The 18,812-nt window shown below is 38.2% G+C and overlaps 1 protein-coding gene across 3 annotated transcripts in view; it reads right to left on the bottom strand.

Moving 5' to 3' along the window:
* Positions 1–13,295, bottom strand: part of Rif1 (replication timing regulatory factor 1) — a 67,724-nt gene extending 54,429 nt beyond the window's left edge. For all 3 annotated transcript variants that reach the window (XM_063259058.1, XM_063259060.1, XM_063259059.1), the window contains exons 1-8: positions 13,093–13,295; positions 12,635–12,752; positions 11,787–11,865; positions 8,653–8,749; positions 7,241–7,368; positions 7,056–7,150; positions 5,314–5,503; positions 2,320–2,412 (exon numbers count right to left, since the gene is read on the bottom strand). In XM_063259058.1, the coding sequence (XP_063115128.1) occupies positions 2,320–2,412; positions 5,314–5,503; positions 7,056–7,150; positions 7,241–7,368; positions 8,653–8,749; positions 11,787–11,865; positions 12,635–12,738 (786 nt within the window). In that variant the 5' untranslated portion in view covers positions 12,739–12,752; positions 13,093–13,295. The remainder of the gene's footprint in view (positions 1–2,319; positions 2,413–5,313; positions 5,504–7,055; positions 7,151–7,240; positions 7,369–8,652; positions 8,750–11,786; positions 11,866–12,634; positions 12,753–13,092) is intronic.
* Between the last annotated feature and the right edge of the window lie 5,517 nt (positions 13,296–18,812).

Here is an 18,812-nt window from a genome sequence, read left to right as displayed (position 1 = left end):
AAGTCCCTTTCTCAAAATAACAAGAGCTGAGGATGTAATCCAGTGCACAGATCCTGGGTTCAATATCATCATCATCATCATCATCATCATCATCATCATCATCATCATCATCATCAAAAAGAAAAAAAAGGGTCCACAACCACCCAAACTGAATAAATTCAAAATTAGTTCCTAATACTACATGACTGAATGGGATTAATATTTAACAAAAAAGAAAATATAAATGATACCAAAAATAAAACAAGAAACTAGAGATCAAATATAATCTTAGCAAAATGTAAATAGCAAAAACACACACTCAACCAAATAGCTTAGAAAACAACAAAAATTCACTAGAAAGCTACTGGAGCTAGTAAATCCAGTAGTTACCAAGATTGACATATCACTTGTATTTCTATAGATCAACAATAAAAATAATCTGAAAAAAGATATTTGAAGTTGAAGCAGGGTCACTGCAAGTACAAGGTCAGTCTGGGCTATAAAGTGAGAATCTGACTCAAAACAAGTTTTTGAAAAGTAAATCCATTACAGAGCTCTTAAAAGAATTAAATATGATCATGTATCACATTAAAGGTAAGAAATGTGTCAATGGGCAAGTTGAATGTTACTTGCACAAACTTACATGGAACAGCCATCTACAAGCCTAGTCTAGTGTGCATAGATGGTACAACCTACTATTCCTAGTGCCATCATGAACAAAACGTAAGATTAAATCAAGGAGATGAAGCAGTCAACACACAAGGTAAAAAGTAGAGGTTACCTCTACTATATATAGTACAACATATTGTTTCAGTAAACTATTATTTTTGGTTTTTTCTTTTTTGGGGGGAAGTACTTTGAGATAGGGTCTCACTGTATAGCCCAGGACAGCCTCAAACTCACAGCAATCTTCCCACTTCAGCTTCCCAAGTACTGGGATTACAGCAGTGCATCACCTCAGTTGGCTTGTTTCAGTAAACGTTTTTTATTTTTAGGATACTCTAAAAGCTGGTATCCCTTGTGTATTCATAAATAACAGTCAGTATGGGGGCTGGGATTTAGCTCAGCGGTATAAGTGCCTGCCTTGCAAGCGCGTGGTCCTGAGTTTGATCCCTGGTACCAATTAAAAAAAAAAAAAAAGTCAGTATGATAATCAAGTACAATAAAACCCTGGACTGCAATTAACTTTTCTGTGTTTGGCAAGACAAACAGAACATTTCTAGTAAATTTTAACTTGACAAATAAGCTATGTCTCCCATTACAAGTAGTGTTACACCAAACATCACATAGTCACAAATGAGCCAATATTCTTTTCTGTCTCTTGCTGTGTGACTGTTCCCCATCAGCAAGAGGTTATGGAGATCTCTGCAAAGCAGAACTTCAAATGAGATTAGGGGGATGTGTAATGTGTGAAACAGTGCAAAATTTTGTAGGTAAACACCACCCCATATTAAGAATACACCCACTATATATTGCAAATACATAATGCAAGTTAATTTTAGCAACAATGCAATGTCATATTTCTGAAAAATCCTCAAAAGGCAGCAAAAGCAAATTAGATAGGTTCTTTGTTAAAACTGCGTAAAAATATTTCATTCAGCCAATAGAAAGCAGTGATTCCGTCAGTGAACCTCATTCATTTCCCTTACACTAGCCATGAAAGTTTTCAAAGGTTAAATGCAGGTTAATATTTTTCATGTTGTATTTTATTATTTTGCATTATATTAAAGTATTGTAATCATTTTTATGAATCTTTTTGGGTTGTGGAATGAATCATCTGAGTTTCCATTATTTCTGACACGTTAATTCACTTGAATACCTAAGTGCTTTGCATTGCAAGTAAATTTCTGGAATGAACCATGCTCACAAATCAAAGTTTCACTGTATTCATTAAGTAATCTTGTATATGTTTCTCCATTTAAAGATACCTTCCCTTTAATATATGTTGACTTTCTAGAACCGAACTCAAAGCAACAACACCATAACTCACACCATAACAAAAGTTATTCAACACATCCATAACCACTGTTTAGAAATGCTAACTGGACAGTACTTAATCCTTTGCTAGGAGGCCACGTCCAACAAAGTCACTCAAAAAAAGAAAATAAAAAAGAATCTTAGCTGAAATCATATACCTTGGGTAACTCCAATTAATTACCACTCTGCCCATCTATAAATGACATGAAAATAATGTAAGTAGCAATGTGGGGTTTATAAATAAGCTTAATGAGTATACAAAAAAAGGCTAACATGAACAAACAAAGAAATACAGAAAATTAGAAAAAAATTCAAGGATCTGGCCCATAGAAGTGTGGACTATTCATTTATGATGGCACCTACCTTTCCAAGAAGTCTGACGAACAAAGGCCATAATTTTAAAACATAGGTCTCATTTTTATTCATAAATAGCTTTTGGAGTTCTGAGATTAATTTCTGCAAACAAAGTAAAATATTTAACAAATACAAGAAAAAAATGCAGTATCCAAAGTTTAGAAATAACTCACAATATCTCAAATAATCTTTACTATAAGAAAAACTACTCCCCGCCAAAAACAAAGAAAGCTTTGAAGCACCAGTAAATCCAAAATTTTACCGTATATATTCCACAAAACATCAAGATTCAACCATTAAGATGTATTTTATTATACTTCTTACACATTTGGCCATTCTACCATCCATCAATGCAGTTTATTTTTTCTGACCAGAAAATTTTTTCCTCAAAGTTTCAGCATGTACATTATTAACTAAAGCTCAAATGGTAATGTACTAATCTTACACTAATTAAAAAATATGTATCATTAGTTTCAGACAACCAATATCCAAGAAAACTTAAACTATAAATAGCCAGAAATGATAGTGCATGTCTCTTAATCCAACATCTTAGAAGTTGATGCAGATGGATTACCAAATTGGAGACAACCTGGAACATAGTGAGATCCTGTCTCAAAAAAATAAAGATGGAATTTTATTTTATTTTAGGGTACTGGAGATTGAACTCATGATCTCATACTTGCCAGGCAGGCACTTGTGCCACTTGAGCTAAATCTCCAGCAAAATGTAATTTTATAAATGCTATTAAATATACTTATCAGAATAAAACAATTCTCAGAGATATTTCACTTACTTTACAAACAGGCCTAAATTATTTTAAAAAAGAAAAAAAAAAAAACCCCAGGTTTCAAATGTAGAAGGCTCTCACTACCCAAAGTATTAGTTTTCTCTCTCTTAACCAGTCTTCCCAGTTCCTGCTCAAGTATCCACATTCTAAACACACCTAGAATGATCCCATTTCATGGACCACTTGCGTGTCTTAATGATATTATTATTTCAAAATAAACAATTTAGAAGGGGAGGAGGATGGGCAATCCCAGTACCACAAAAAAATACAATATAGAAAAAAAAAATCCAAGCCAAGCCACTAAGGAGTACATCCAGGCTCAAAATATTCAAATAGGACTTTCCATTAAAATTGGAGTAAAGCTTAACATAGCGGCTCACATGTGTAATGCTAGCTACTTAGGAAGCCATGAAAGGAATTTGGCTGGGCTTGGTGGTGCCAGCTATAATCTCAGAAGGTTGAGTCAGGAGAATCACTGTTAACTCAAGGCCTGCTTGGGCTATAAAGTGAGTTCAACACCAGCCTGAACTGCACAGAAAAAACTTTATCTCAAAACAAAAAGACAAGGGCTGGGGATTTAGCTCAGCGGCATTAAGTGCCTGCCTTGCAAGCAGGCAGTCGTGAGTTCGATCCCCGGTACCGATAAAAAGGAAAAAGCCAAAAAAAAAAAAAAAAAAAAAAAAAAAAAAGACATTCAAGGTTAGCTTGGTTTAAAAAAAAAAAAAAAAAGAGGAGAGTTACAAGTTTGAGCCCTGCCTGGCAACTTAACACAACCGTGCCTCAAAAAAGTGAAAAAGTGGTAAGGGACACACTGGGGATACAGCTTAGTGGTACCATATTTCCCTAGTATATGCAAGATCCTAGTATAGTTCCAGGATTGAAAAACAAACAAAAAAAAAGCCAAGGATATAGCTCAGAACCTCGAGCCCAAGTCACATACAAAGTACAATGATCCCCAAAGTTCCATTGGTCTCTGTTTCTCTGAAGTCATCTTCCATTCCACTCATTCTTATTTACTACCACTACTGTTATACTGCCCATGGAGGTTGCCAAACAGCAAATGATGCCCAACCATAAGACTCCTTGCACTCTTGATTTTCTTGTCTGGAACAAACTTACACATACTGGCACATGGCTAAATCCCGTACTTGCTTCAAGTCATTGTTCTCATGCAGCTGTTTAAGAACTTACAGTATGGGAGCTGTAACAGGCACACAGAGCCCTCTCTATTACATGAGCCAAATCACCCAACCAGCTGAGTACAGGTTTAGGGTTGCAGTTTGAGCATCTGGTCTCTAAAAGGTCTGCCATCCCTATTCTAATGTCTTTTTTTTTTTTTTTTTTAAATTTGTCCTGACCATTATCTTGTTCCTGCTACTCCATAGTGTTCTTTATTCAACATTACATATCTCATCTCTTTTTTACACTAGAAAATAAGCACTACAATCTCACTACTATGGTAATACCTATAATCCACTGCATATAACAAATACTCAACAAATGCCAAGAGGCTGGCAAGTTCAAAAGGAGCCCGTGCTACATGAGTTCAAAGTCAGAATTACATGGGAACACCCCTGTCTCAAAAGGTTGAGGGCCAGGGTTGTAACTCAGTGGCATAAGCACCTACCTGGCAAACACCAGGTCGTGAGTTTGATCCCCAGTACAAAAAATAAAAAACAAACAAATAAATAAATAAATAAATAAAAATAAAGGGTGAGAAACCTAATACCTGAAGCAAATAATAAACAGGAAATTGTACAGACTGGATGATTTTTCAATGGTTAAATTTGTACCTACCAGAATTATACAATAACCCAAAGAGTATTAAATCAAGTTAATCTCTTTTTCAATAATGTAATCACTTTCTATTCACTATTAATTGGGAATGGGATAAAATACTGTAGCTAGATTATAATAATTTCCTTACATACTGCTAAATAGAAGTAACCTGTCTAAATGAAATTAAGCAAGTCTTTATTCAATTGTTTTAATTCAAAGCTTAAGTCCTAGATCACAGTGCAGTTATACCAATATGAACCCAGACTGAATTTTAAACTTAGGTTTTGTACAAAACATTCCAATGCAGTATTCAGGAAATCCCTATACGGGCCAGGGATTTAGCTCAGTGGTATAAGTGCCTGCCTGGCAAGCATGAGGCTGTGGTTCAATCTTCGATACCCAAAAAAAAGAAAAACCTTACATGACATAATACTTACAGTAGTCATAAGATGCTCTGTAATGTTTGCTATTTCTTGTTGTTTCTGAAGCAACAATGGCATTCCCATTTCCAGAGCTGTGGCTCCCCGCAAATGTACCTTCTGTGCTGAATGAACCACTAAAGGTATGACCAGTTTAGCCCACCTTACTGACTCTTCTCCCATCTGAACTGGAGCTTGTTCAATTAACCTGTTAATAGGAGATCAATGACAAAGTTAGCTTGGCCTCACTTTTTAAGCCTACTACCAGGAAAAGCAGCAATACAGAGAAATTTACACAACTGCAAGAGCAGGCTTTTTTGTACTCAATGGCCCATTTGTTTTAGAATATATACATTATGCGTACAGAGAAAAAAGACCAAACTTTTACTTGCTAATTTGTATACTTCTGGAAGATTTCTGAACTTTTTGGGGGGATGTTGGGAACTCAGAGCCTTGCGCATGTTATACAACTGCTCCATTGTTGAGGAAGGCCTTCAGCCTGCTTTAATAAAATTTTTCATGATCTTGTCTTTAGACTGAAAATTTAGTCAGGCATGGTGGTGGCACATGCTTGCAATCCAAGCACTCAGGAGGCTGATGCAGGAATATGGCCACAAAGTTCAAGAGGAACCTGTGCTACATGAATTCAAAGTCCGAACTACATGACAATACCATTGTCTTACAGACCAAAAAGAAATCAAATTTTAAAATACCAATTATTATAAAAGTACTAAACTCAAGGGCTGGGGATTTAGCTCAACAGCATTAAGTGCCTGCCTTGCAAGCGCATGGTCGTGAGTTTGATCCTTGGTACCGGTTAAATAGAAAGTACTAAAACAACTGGCTTTTCATTTTTTGAGACAGGATCTCTCACTAAGTAGTTCAGGCTGTCATCTAACTTGCTGTGATCCTGCCTCAGCCTTCCAAGTGCTAGAATTACAAGCATAAACCACCACACCTGGCTTGAAATGCAACATTCTTGTCAAAGACAGCCAGTGAACCATGATATAAGCATTAGAACACTAAATAGCTAAACTGAAGAAAATTTTGAAAATACAACAGCTTGTATTGTTAGCTTGTTAAAGAGCAGCGTAGCATAAGACAAATATAAGGGATTTTTCTATTCCCCGATAGGCACTCTGTTTTCCTAAGCAACCCCTCTCTCTCATCCACTCACAAATCTGTACTTTTTAAACTCTTGCAAAAGCTTTAGCAAGGACAATTTTAAAACCAGGACTTTTACCAGCAGGAACATTACCAAGACATTACTTACTGAGACTTTCCAGTAAAAAAAATTCAGCAATCATGGACATCTACATTCGTCATCCTCCTGTTACCTTTCTTTTAACTGTGTGGTCTAAAAGATACTCCCCTCTTTAAATGTCTACCTTACATTTAAATCTGAAAGCCAGCTGTGGTGTAGCAGTGATACAATATTTGCCTCACATGTGCAAGGCTCTGGGTTGAGTCCCCAGCACCACAAAAAAATAAATCCCTTAAATCCAATCCCTAAAGCAGTTTTATTTTTGCTTTTTTGGAGAGAGGGTCTTACTATGTATTTCAGGCAGGCTATGAACTCACTGATGCAGCCTAATGTGATTTGACCTCACAATTTTCCTACCATAGCCTCCTGAGTACTGAGGTTATATATGGTTTCTAGAATAACAGAGGTATGCCACAAAGCCAAGGTATAATCTTTAAAGTAAATTCTAATCCCACAAAAACAATTATTCCAATTTGCATAGGACCCAAAAACATACCTTATGATAACATTTAATGCTTCAAAATCAACAACAGCAGAATGTATCTCTCCTTTAGTAAGTATTATTTCTAATGAATCAATTATACTGGATACCTAAAAGAAAGAACCAAATACCTATAAATCAAATAGGCCAGATTTTTAAAATTTGGCATACAGTTAAAACAGAACAGAAATTATACTCACCATTCTGCCAACAGCTTCGGTGGGAAATGTCTGTTTGGATATTACCCAAAGAGCCCTGGTACGTACATTTTTGTCTGAACTTTTAATAATATCATTCAGTTCTGAAAGCAATTCTTGAATATTTGCTTCTAAAAAGCAAGGAGTTTTAATTTTAATTATTGCAATACTTTATCATTTAAAATCTCAAATGCCAAAAGAACATACTGTCCATTCAAAAAATTAAATACATATCCAAAGAGAGATCAGAAAACCATTATTGCTAATAAAACTTTTCCAAGTATAAACCACAAAGTAGAGGAAAGTGCATTCAGAGAAAAAAAAACTTAGTTGTATGGTCCAAGTAGCCATGTACAACTGAAGTAACTGTAACTAAGAACATTAAGACATCATTTTTGGCAGTGTTTAAATCCCATAGGTGCCTGGTGTGGTGGTACACACCTGTAATCCCAGCACTCAAGAGGCTGAAACAGGAGGATCACTGAGACTCTGAGTTTAGCCTGCACTACATAGCAGGAAAAAAAATAAACCCCACAAATCTGCTCCAAAATGCACTTTTTAGGTTGTGCTTAATTCTATACATAAAAAGAGTAAGCAGCAATCTTTCACTCAGGGGGAAAAGAAAGATGGTAGCAACTTCCTGATTTCCTCTAAAAATGATCTCCCAGATTTCTTTAACGATGGCAAACTACGAACTACGTTACAGTGCCACTTCAAATATGGCAAGTATCAGATTCTGTATTTTCAATCCCACATTGAGTTCTAAATTATGCCATTTATGACCACTGTAACTTTTAAGTTCAGCATGCCTGAAAAATCAAGACAATTTAGTATTCCCTTCCAAATGAAAACATGCTTTAAGAATGTTCCATTTTAAGCCGGGCGTGGTGGCTCACACCTGTAATCCCAGCACCTGGGAGGCTGAGGTGGGAGGATCATTGCAAATTCGAGACCAGCCTGGGCTACAAAGTGAGCTCAAGGCCGGCCTGAACTGCATAGTGAGACTCCATTCATTAAAATGCTCCATTTTAGGGGCTGGGGATTTAGCTCAGCGGCATAAGCGCCTGCCTTGCAAGTAGGCAGTCTAAGTTCGATCCCTGGTACCGACAAAAAGACAAAAAAAAAAAAAAAGAATGCTCCATTTTGAAGGCAGTCACATGTACTTGCGTTGGGCACTAGACGTAGGGCATTGTAAACTCTAACTCTAGCCTAAGATCATACTTAAATAACCTTATTTTCTACATATTTTACAGTACCAAACTTCAAACTATGTCTAGGAAATGATAATCTAATCTGATTCTTTCTCAAAAGCAAATGCTAAACTATAAATAATGAAAGCAACCCAGAGATAAACAGTACTTCAAACACAATTATAGTTTAAACTTAACATTAACGATCATAATAAGTTTATCTACCTGATAATCCTGAAGTAATTTTGGGATTATATAAACAAAAGCCCAAAGCTTGAAGAGCAGCACTACTCAGCTCTGAGTTTTGATTGGAAATGTGAGTCTACAAAAATAGAACCACATTCATTAAAGACAAATACAATTATAAAATAATTTTTAGAAATCAAGTCAATTATAAAATAACCAGTTCATTATATTTTAATACAATCAATAAACCTTTGAATACCAGTGAAAAATATCAGTTAGCAAACGATATAGCTTGGAGGGAAGCTCAGAAGAGGAAGCTAGACAAATTACCAAAACTGAAAGAATATTTTTATTAACAGATAAAAGATCCTGAGTTCAATATCTGGTATAAAAAAAAAAACAATAAAGAAAATTCATGTGAGAGCAAGTAAAAAAGCCAACAGACAAAAGATGTTACAATTATTAGAAAATAACAGAAGCGAAACACTTCAGCAGAGTAAGCAAAATTCAAATGCAAAGTCAACCACCAAATGTTAGTGTAGACAGATAACACTTATATAGGCTGTGAGCTGGGAGAAGAGATTAGAATGTAACATTTTCTAAACATCTTATATGTTAGGAACTTTAAAATATCTCCATCATTTTTTTATTGTACTGGGATTAAATCCAGGACCTTCCTTTTGAGTTGTACTCTCAGCACTTTTTAAAAAAATTCCAGACAGTATCTTGCTAATTGCCAAGCTGGGCTTAAATCTATTATCCTTTTTTCTGCCCCAGTCTCTCAAGTGATGGATGAGATTACAGATAAATTCTGGGATTACAGACATGAATCACCAAACCCAGTTTAGGGTACCTATTCAGGAATTAGCACAAGAGATTCTACAGTAACTTGCTCAGATAACCAAGGCTAAGACTGAGTGCTAATACTCTATCTCTTGTACAAAAGCTAGCACATGGTTTTTGTTTTTTGTTTTTTTTTCAGTACTAGGTTTGAACCCACTGCCTTCATACTGAACTATATCCCCAAATCATTTTGAGACAGGGTCTTCCTAAACCTGGGCTTGAATTTGTGATCTTTCTTCCTCAGCTATCCAGAGAGCTAGGATTAAACAGGCTGTGATCAATCACCTTTTATTGAACAATTTCCTTGTGGTACTCAATATCAAACCCTCAGCCTTATGTTTAAGACTGTTATGGATCAGTCAGGTGTGGGGGTGTATGCCTGTAAACCCAGTACTCAGATTGAAATGAGTTCAAAGGCAGCCTACAGTATACAGTGAGATGCACTAACAGAAAGTTATCGGTGGGCTGCGATGTAGCTCAGTGGTAGAACACTCCTCTCCCTGAAGCCCTGGTTTCAACCCCCAGCGCCACAAAAAACGTATTAAAAAAAAAAATAGAGGCTGGATATGGTGGTATATGCCTGTAATTCCAGCACTTGGGAGGCTGAGGCAGGAAAGACTACTGCAAGTTCAAGGCCAGCCTGGGCTACATAGTGAGTTCAAGGCCAGCCTAAACTGCACAGCCTCAAAAAACAAATACAAGAATAGCAAAAGCGGGGCTGGGGATTCAGCTCAGCAGCATAAGCACCTGCCTTGCAGGCAGGTGGTCCTGAGTTTGACCTTCAGTACCGATTAAAAAGAAAAAAAAAAAAAAAAAGGTGAGAAAGAATAGCAAAAGGCTATAGAAAACTCTAGCAGAATTCTAAATAGTAACACACAAACATTTGAACATTCTGTTTTACCTAATGTGTTTCCTATTCTGAAGGAATTCAATTTTCCTTTTCTTAATGGAAAACACCTACTGACTATTGTGCTACTAACCTTTTATGTACTTTCAGATAATCCATCAGTAATTTTATATATAAACCTATTCAGAAACAGTGCAACTTGACTCAAAATTCATGCAACAGGGTTTCTAATTACAAATGCTCTCATATATTAAGTACTGTACATGAAAGTGCATGTCTTCACATCAAATATACTGCTGGAATGTTGAATAATGAAGGAAAATGAAATAGTAACATTAATATTATGTAATACTATTAAGTAAATATTACACAGCAACCTCTATGTAAAAAATTGTACTATTTCAGCAACAAGTCAGCATCTCAATTTTTTTAAAGTTTAGACAAATCATGCTAAAATATACAGTAACTATTCATTTAGCTCTGTTGAATTCAGTCTAGGCCCTTATACACACTAGGCTCCACTACTGAATAACAACCTATGCCAACACAAGGAATATTTCTAAGAGTACTTATTTCAAGCATAAAAACAGGACCTTAAAAATAAAATTGCAGTGAGGTTGTGAGTTTGATCGCTGGTACAAATAAATGAACAAAATTCTGAGACACCCCAGAGACTTAGTTCAACCTTTTCATTCTCAGAACAAGACTATTAAAAAGTTAAATGTGCCACGTGTAGTTGATTACTACACCTGTAATCTCAGCACTAGAGACTGTGACAGGAGGACTGCCAAATTCGGAACTGGCCTGGACTTACATAGAGGACCCTGTCTCAAAACAAAACAAAACAAAACAAAACAAAAATGTAAGTGTCAGGTTAAGTATGTCATGAAGCCAAGTGGTCAAGTTGAAAAGACTGGTTTGATTTTAAACTATACCACTTCTCTACAAAAAAGATTAACTGCAATGGTTCTGCTAATCAAGCATAAGTGGAAAACAAAGAGTGAATAAAAGTATGAAGTACAAATTTCTACAGAGTAGACCAGACAGTTAACAAGTTTAGAATCACTTACTTAGAAACACATTTCCAAAAGGAAAGAAAATAGATTAATCTTTGGTGATTGCTTTCAAAACAGAAGCATAGGATTTGGATTCAAATAGCCCTGGGCAACTTAAGGAAAATTAAACCAATTTGTTCCTCTGCAAACTGCAAATTTAGGGGTCAAGAGTGGGGCTTAGTGGCAGATCACATGCCATGTCTGATACCCTGGGTTTCATCCCCAGTGCAAAAAACCCAAGCAACCAACCGACCCACCTGTGTAAATTCAGATTTGGAAAACTAAGTGAGAGACTAGGCAAGACAATTGAGACTATCTGGAAAATTTTTAAGTAATCAATATGAAGTATCCAGTGAATATTATTTTAGATTGTATGGGTCAGGTAGGTGGTTGTGATGGCATAAAATGAATTATTACTTAATACAGACCTTTAAAACTTTGTATAACCGAGGAAGATTTTTCTCCATTTCTATGACGACTTCTTTTCCTTCATCTCCAGTCATACGACTTAAAAAGCAACAGAACATATGCGTAAGCAAAAGGGAAACAAAATACTGGACTCAACTGCCCAAAATACCTCTATTACTTTTAAAGATGACTTTCAAACTTCAAAAACGATCTAGCGCTTAAAATACTTGAGGAATACACAGAATATGTAATGCAATCTACATCTACATAAAACTAAGTGATGACACACATCAAAATAACTTTTTGCCTCCACAGCAAATTCAAATTTTGTCAGTTTCAAAAGATGAAATGGAACAGGAATCTCTATCCCTAACTACAAATTTGGCCACCTTATAAGACCCTTGGTAACAATTTAGAATGCTTATTTAATAGCATCTTGTAACTACAAAAACAAGGTTAGCAGTCTAAGAAACCAACTCTAGGTTGTCCACGGGAACGGGTACCATTTTCAGCTACTTTTTTTGTTTTTCCTTTGCGGGGGGCAGGGTGTCATTAGGTAGCGCAGCCCGGCCCAGGCTGGCCTCGAACTCATGGTGAGCTTCCTGACTGCGCCTCCCCAAGGGCTAGGAAAACCGAGGTGGGCCACAGCATCCCGTTTCAGCTAAAACTCTTCAAATTTAACTCCTCGCTTTCCAGACACACGTGCAGGCTCACTCCCCCAAATAAACACTTGAGACGCTGCAGCAGCTACCGGGAGCTTCGCGCGGCACCCATGCTCCGAGCACCCCACTGTTCCGCGACCCCGGCCGGCGTCCTCGAGCCCGCCCTGCCTCCGCGCGCCCCACACGCCGCCGCCCGCGGGCCTCACCTGGTCAGGGTCAGGTAAGCGTCGGTCTGCTCTCCAGGGAAGGCGGAAGAGTCTTCCAAAGTCTCCAACAGCGGCAGGAGGGGATTCTCACCTAGGGCCGACATGTCGGCCACCCTGACTGCCGGACCGGAAGAGAAAAAAATGCAGTGACCGGAGGCAACCACCCCGCGGCGGCCGGGCCCGCACACCTGCGCTCCCGCCCAGCCTCGCGCGCACGCCGCGGCCCAGCGCGCACACCCGGGCCCGGGCCTTCTCCGGCGCGCGGCACTCACACCCGGGCTCGCGCGCCGCTCAGGCCTGAGGCTGCTCCCGCCACCACTTTCCCGGGCAGCTTTCAACCGAGGGAGGAGACCCGCGGGGGGCGGGAGACCGGGAAGCGTGGCGCCTCGCCGCGAGGGGGCGAAGGTGGCGCCGGGATGAAGCTTCAGCCGGCTGCCTGCCCAGCGCCTGATATTTACCTGCTCGCGAGCAGATCCAAACGCGGTCCCCTCCGCCGCAAGCCCGCGGCACGAGGATGCTACCGCAAGTCGACTCCCGCCGCTTGGGCTGTTTACTCGCGCCTGTTCTCCGCTCCCTCCCGGGCCAAGATGGCGGTGGGGGCGGGCCCAGGAGCGCGCGGGAGTCGGACAGGCCTGGCGGGAGAGGATCGAGCCAATCCAACAGGCGGCGGCGCGCCGCAGTCCTCGATCGCCCGAGCCTCCTCGGGCAGCCCGCCCCGCCCCTCCCCGCCCCGCACGCCCTCAGGTGGCGGTACTTATCCCAAGACCAGGTGCTTGAAATTCAAAATGTTGACAGCATAGATTTGACAGCACAGACTGAATTGAGATTTCAGCTAAATCATTATTAAACTCCAAATCCAGGGCTTGTTGAAATATTAACACGTTACTTAGGAAAAGGAGGTAAAGAACTTTTTTGGTTTTTTTTTTTTTTTTTGGTCTTTTTCGTTTTTATCGGTACCAGGGATGGTAAAGAACTTTTTTAGGCTTAAGATTTAGGCGTTGCATCTCAAGCACGTCTAGGTTCCCGACTTTGGTCCTCGTGACCGTACAAGGTTAATTAACCTTTGCATGACCTTTTTGTTAAATAGCGTAATAACAGTACCTGTATCTGGAAAAGGTTTAGAGAGGAAGACGAAGAAGAGGCCAATGGTTCTCAAATTTTAACAATGGGCGGGAACAAGCATTATTAAAATGCAAATTTATGGGCCTCGCCCTGCGACCTCCACATTATTCGATTTCTTGGAGCCGGAGAATCTGCATTCCTCTGTTAGGCCCAGGTGTTGAAAGGGTGAGAGCTGGCCGGGACTTGTTACAGTGACCCTTCGATTCATGAACTTCTTTCCACCAGTCTGCTTGCAAACCGAATTGGACGAGGACCGGATCAAATCAATGGTTAAGTTCAATTTTGGCCTTATGGGGAGAGTTGATCCGGTCTGCGTTCAGAATTCTGGAAACAATTGAATTCCGAAACCGAAGTGCTATTCGGAGGCACTACTGTAAACCCTTATGAGCGAAGTTCTCGTTGTTAGTAGAATGTTGTTCTCCGTTTCACAACAGGAACTGGAGGCCCAAGAGCAACAAATATTTCCACTCTGCATCATCACAAATTGCAAGCCACTACCACCGTCACCGCATAATAGGACTCTAGAATCTTCTGAGGCCCTCTTTGTTAGGGCATTTAGCAAAATGTCTGCCAAACCAAAGCAAAGCACTCAGTACATAATGGCTCTTCATGAAAAATGAATGCAGGTGGAGATGGCAGCTCGTAGGACAGAAACGCACGCAAATAAATAGATGATAGGTAGGGTAACCCCAGGGGAGTCTGAGGCAGCAGGACAGCAAGTTTGAGCACAGCCTGAGCAATTTAGCAAGTATCAAAAAATAAAAAAGGAGCCGGGCATGGTGGCTCCGCCTGTAATCCCAGCACTCGGGAGGCTGAGGCAGGAGGATCATTGCGAGTTCGAGACCAGCCTGAGCTACACAAAGTGAGCTCAAGGCCAGCCTGAACTGCATAGTGAGACCCTGTCTCAAAAAGACAAAAAAGTAAAAATAAATAAGGCCTGTGGACCTCGACTGTGCCGCATATAAATAAATAGACGGGGGGCTATAGCTCCGTATTGACTGGGTTCAATCTCCAGTAGTGGAAAGAGAGGTTTGGGTGAGAAAGTGGAAGGGAGGAAAGGAAGTGAGGGAAGGATGGTTGAGTAGGTGTGTCTCCTTGAAATGGGAGCAAGAAAGAAAAGACCAAAGGCTTGAACCCGAGTATCTGAAAGGTAAAGACCCTAATGAAAGTATACTGAGGAGGATTCTTAGTGCAACTAAATATGTTCTTTAACCTTTAGAGAGAAATTTATTTCTTGTAAGATGGCACATCTAAACAGGAAAAGAAGTTATTAAACAATGGACAAAATTACAGACAGTCTTACAATATGTATTTCGATTTTGAAGAATTTTCAGTTCATCAGTTATTGAGGAATTATGCTGGAAGGTAAAGTTCTTAAGTCCTATTTTTGTGGTGTCTATGAGAATTGTACAAAAATGCTGAGTTCTAGGCATAAAAATGATCAAATGAACTATTTCTAAAATAACAATATGCTGTATACTAACTAATGTTAATTTCCTTTTTTTGAAATTCTGTATCATTTCTATTTTACTTTTTAAAATAAAATAACATACAAAAAAAAAAAACCCAAAACAAAACAAAAAACGTTGAGTTTGCCTTAAGGAAAGTATCTTTATCCAATTCTATTCCTTGACCTGCTTTATTCTTCTTCTTTTTTTTTTTTTTTTTTTTTTTTTTTTTTTTTTGTCTTTTTCCTTTTTATCAGTACCAGGGATCGAACTCACGACTGCCGGCTTGCAAGGCAACCTGCTTTATTCTTTTTAGACTCTGTGATCTGTCTCAAATATCACTGTCACTCTTGTGCCAAAAGCCATATCAATTAGAGTATGCATTTCTGAAATCTTATTTATTTTTGGTATCAGGGATCAAACCCAGGGTCTCCTGCTTGCTAGGCAAACACTCTACAACTAAGTACATTTCCCCACCCCCAGCCCTGAGTTTCTAAACTCTTGGTATAACGTGGAAGCCTTTTGTAAGAGGGCCAGTTTGTCAGGTGCCAAACAGGCCACCAGAACCTATGAAGGTTCCTTGTGTGGTAAATCAACTAAATTGTACCTTCTTATGAAATCCTTTTTTTTCTTTTTCTTTTTTTTTTTTTTTTTTTTTTTTGTCTTTTTTGTTTTTATCAGTACCAGGGATCAAACTCATGACTGCCTGCTTGCAAGGCAGGCACTTATGCCGCTGAGCTAAATCCCCAGCCCCAAAATCCTTACCTCATCTCTTCTTTCACCACTCACTTTGCTCTCTGTAGATTTAAATGCCTCTGCCTACAGAGCTGTTGAAATGAGTATCTTTTTAATGCATTAGTATTGGTCAAAGGTGTTGGCAGTGGTAGAAAGCCTTGAGCTTAGTCTGAAGGAATTAGTTCCTGCTGTAATCTTCAGCGTGCCCCTCCCTACTGTGGCATTCTCAGTTTGATCTAAACCAAGAGATTGCAGAATCCAATAAATCCCCTTCCCCATGCAAATCCTCCTCCACATACTCTTCCAACCTGAGTGCTATCCCTAAGATTCTCTCTTACAGAAATTACTATTAACCAGATGTGGTGGCACACACCTGTAATTCCAGTACTCAGGAGGTTGAGGGAGGAGGATCACAGTGTGTTGGAAGCCAGCCTGGACTACCTACTGAGTTAAAGCTAGCCTGAACTATATAACAAGATCCTGTCTCAAAAAAGAAACAAAAAAGGAAAGAAAGAAATTAATTACCATTGCCTGGCATGATGGTGCACCCTCGTGAGTTCAAGGCATCCTGAACTATACCAAGTATTATGCTGTCTCAAAAAAAAAAAATTAACCATGAATCAGATCCCTTGATAATACCATAGCATCTAGTTACTTATAGGCAACAAAAAGAAAGGTGAGTACAGTACAGTAAAATATTTTGTGAGCAAGAATGGCCAACCACACTCACATAACTTTTATTATAACATGTTGTTAGAATTGTTCTGTTTTGTTATTTGTTGCAATTAATCTCTTAACTATACTATATAAACTAAACTTTATCTTATATATGAATATGTAGGAAAAAATGATACTTAAAGGGTGTTCATTGATCAGTATTAAATGAGTTCTATCCTTCACATATGGTAATGCAATATTCATAGTAGATTTACTCTTGAGCCTTGTAAAGTCATTTTTAAAATGTGGAGTATTATATAAACATCAACTCAAAAGGGATCAAAGACTTACATAAGACCTCAAACTGTTGGGGCTGGGGATTTAGCTCAGCAGCATAAGTGCCTGCCTTGTAAGCAGGCAGTCATGAGTTTGATCCCTGGTACCGATAAAAAGGAAAAAGACAATGTTTTTTTCTAGGATTTGACTTCACAAACACAGACAACAAAAGCAAAATTAGACAAATACTATTTCAGCAAAATATAAAAAAACTTTGTGCACAGCAAAGGAAAAACAGAATGAAGAGACAATTTATAGAACAGGAGAAAATATTTGAAAACTGTAATATATAAGGAGCTCACCAGTAATGGTAGCACATGCTTATAATCCCAACACTCCGGAGGCTGAGGCAGGAGGATTACAAGTTCAAGGCCTGCTTGAACTACATAGCAGCAGCCTATCTCAAAATACTAAAACCAACCAAACAAAAAATATATTTGGAATATAGACAGCTGAATAAAAAGGAAACAACTGATTTAAAACTAACCAAGGTTCCCATTGTGGTAAGGGTGCAACTACTCTAGAGGCTGAGGCAGCAAGATTAAAAGCTTCAAGACAACCTGGGCAACTTAGACCCTGTGGGGAATATTATTTCATTGTGATTTTTTAAATGTATTACAAGTAGATATTAATAAAGAAAATATAAAAATGCACTCATCTATGAGAAAATAAACCAAAATTTCAAAGCAAAATAGAAAATTATAATAGTTAATACACTGTATCATATTCTTTTTTCATACTCTTAAAAGAATGAGCAAATGTTACTCAAAGAACAAGTCATAGACAAAGACTCATAATTAACAGATAATAGCACAAAAATTTTCTTAACTAAAGACTTTAGAAGTATAAATGAAACAAATTAGCATATATTAAAATATTTTCGAAGCAACAGAATAAAAAAATTGGGGGAATTATTTGACCTAAATATAAAATTAGTTGTCTACTATTGTATGTTACTTGTGAAAATATAAATTCGTACAGGTTCTAAGAAGGAATACTTATCATAATTGCAAATTCCTAAAGTCTTTGGTATGCTATTTCTAGGAGATCACCCTCCCTATAGGTGTATGTGCAAAATGAAATATGTGGACATTTGTTTATTAGACTTGACTATAATATTAAGAAGCTAAAATAACCAGTGAGAGTTGGTCTGGTGACACATGCCTGTAATCTCAGCACTGAGAAGGGTGAGGCAGAAGGATTACAAATTCAAAGTCAGCCTGTGATATAAAGTGAGTTTAAGCCTGGCCTGGGATGCATAGCAAGACCCTATCTGAAAGAAAAAAATAGAAGAGAGGAGAGAAGTGGAGAAAAGAAGAGAAAAATACAACCAACATGTTAAGTAGATTATGGTACCTCTACACTGTGTAATACTATGTATGCAGCTATTTATATATGAAGATAAACAGCAAAAATCTGTTTAGTGAGAAAAAGAATCTGAGAACTATAAGAATAAGTAATTTCAGGGCTGGAGCTGAGAAAGTCTAAAATGAACATGGAAGATCATTTTGTTCAGAAAGTTAACAAGTACTTTAAAAATCATGGGACAAGTAATGGGAATACATTTAAAGAACTCAGGGATCAGCATGATGGCCCCCTCCTAGATAAGGCCAGGACAGTGGATTCTAACCAACTGATTGAAAAGGATCCATGAACCATTCTAAGAAATATAAGAAAAGGAATCATGGCCAAGTTAAGAAATTACCATTTTGCAACCATCGTAAGAATAGTTATAGATAATAATAATCAATAGGTGCCAAAACTGATGAGTGAAATTTTGATAGCAAGCATTTTTTAATATATCTCTCATACTTATCAGTTAAGAAGGATAAGTAGTAACTTTCCAGTGGAGACACTTAATGAGGACCACCATTATATCC

This window comes from Cavia porcellus, unplaced genomic scaffold (assembly GCF_034190915.1).
Source record: "Cavia porcellus strain 051 isolate PalLab524CR breed Dunkin Hartley unplaced genomic scaffold, mCavPor4.1 scaffold_12, whole genome shotgun sequence".
Lineage (NCBI taxonomy): Eukaryota > Metazoa > Chordata > Mammalia > Rodentia > Caviidae > Cavia > Cavia porcellus.
The sequence above is the reverse complement of the archived record's forward strand: the minus strand, read 5'-3'. Positions and strand labels throughout refer to the sequence as shown.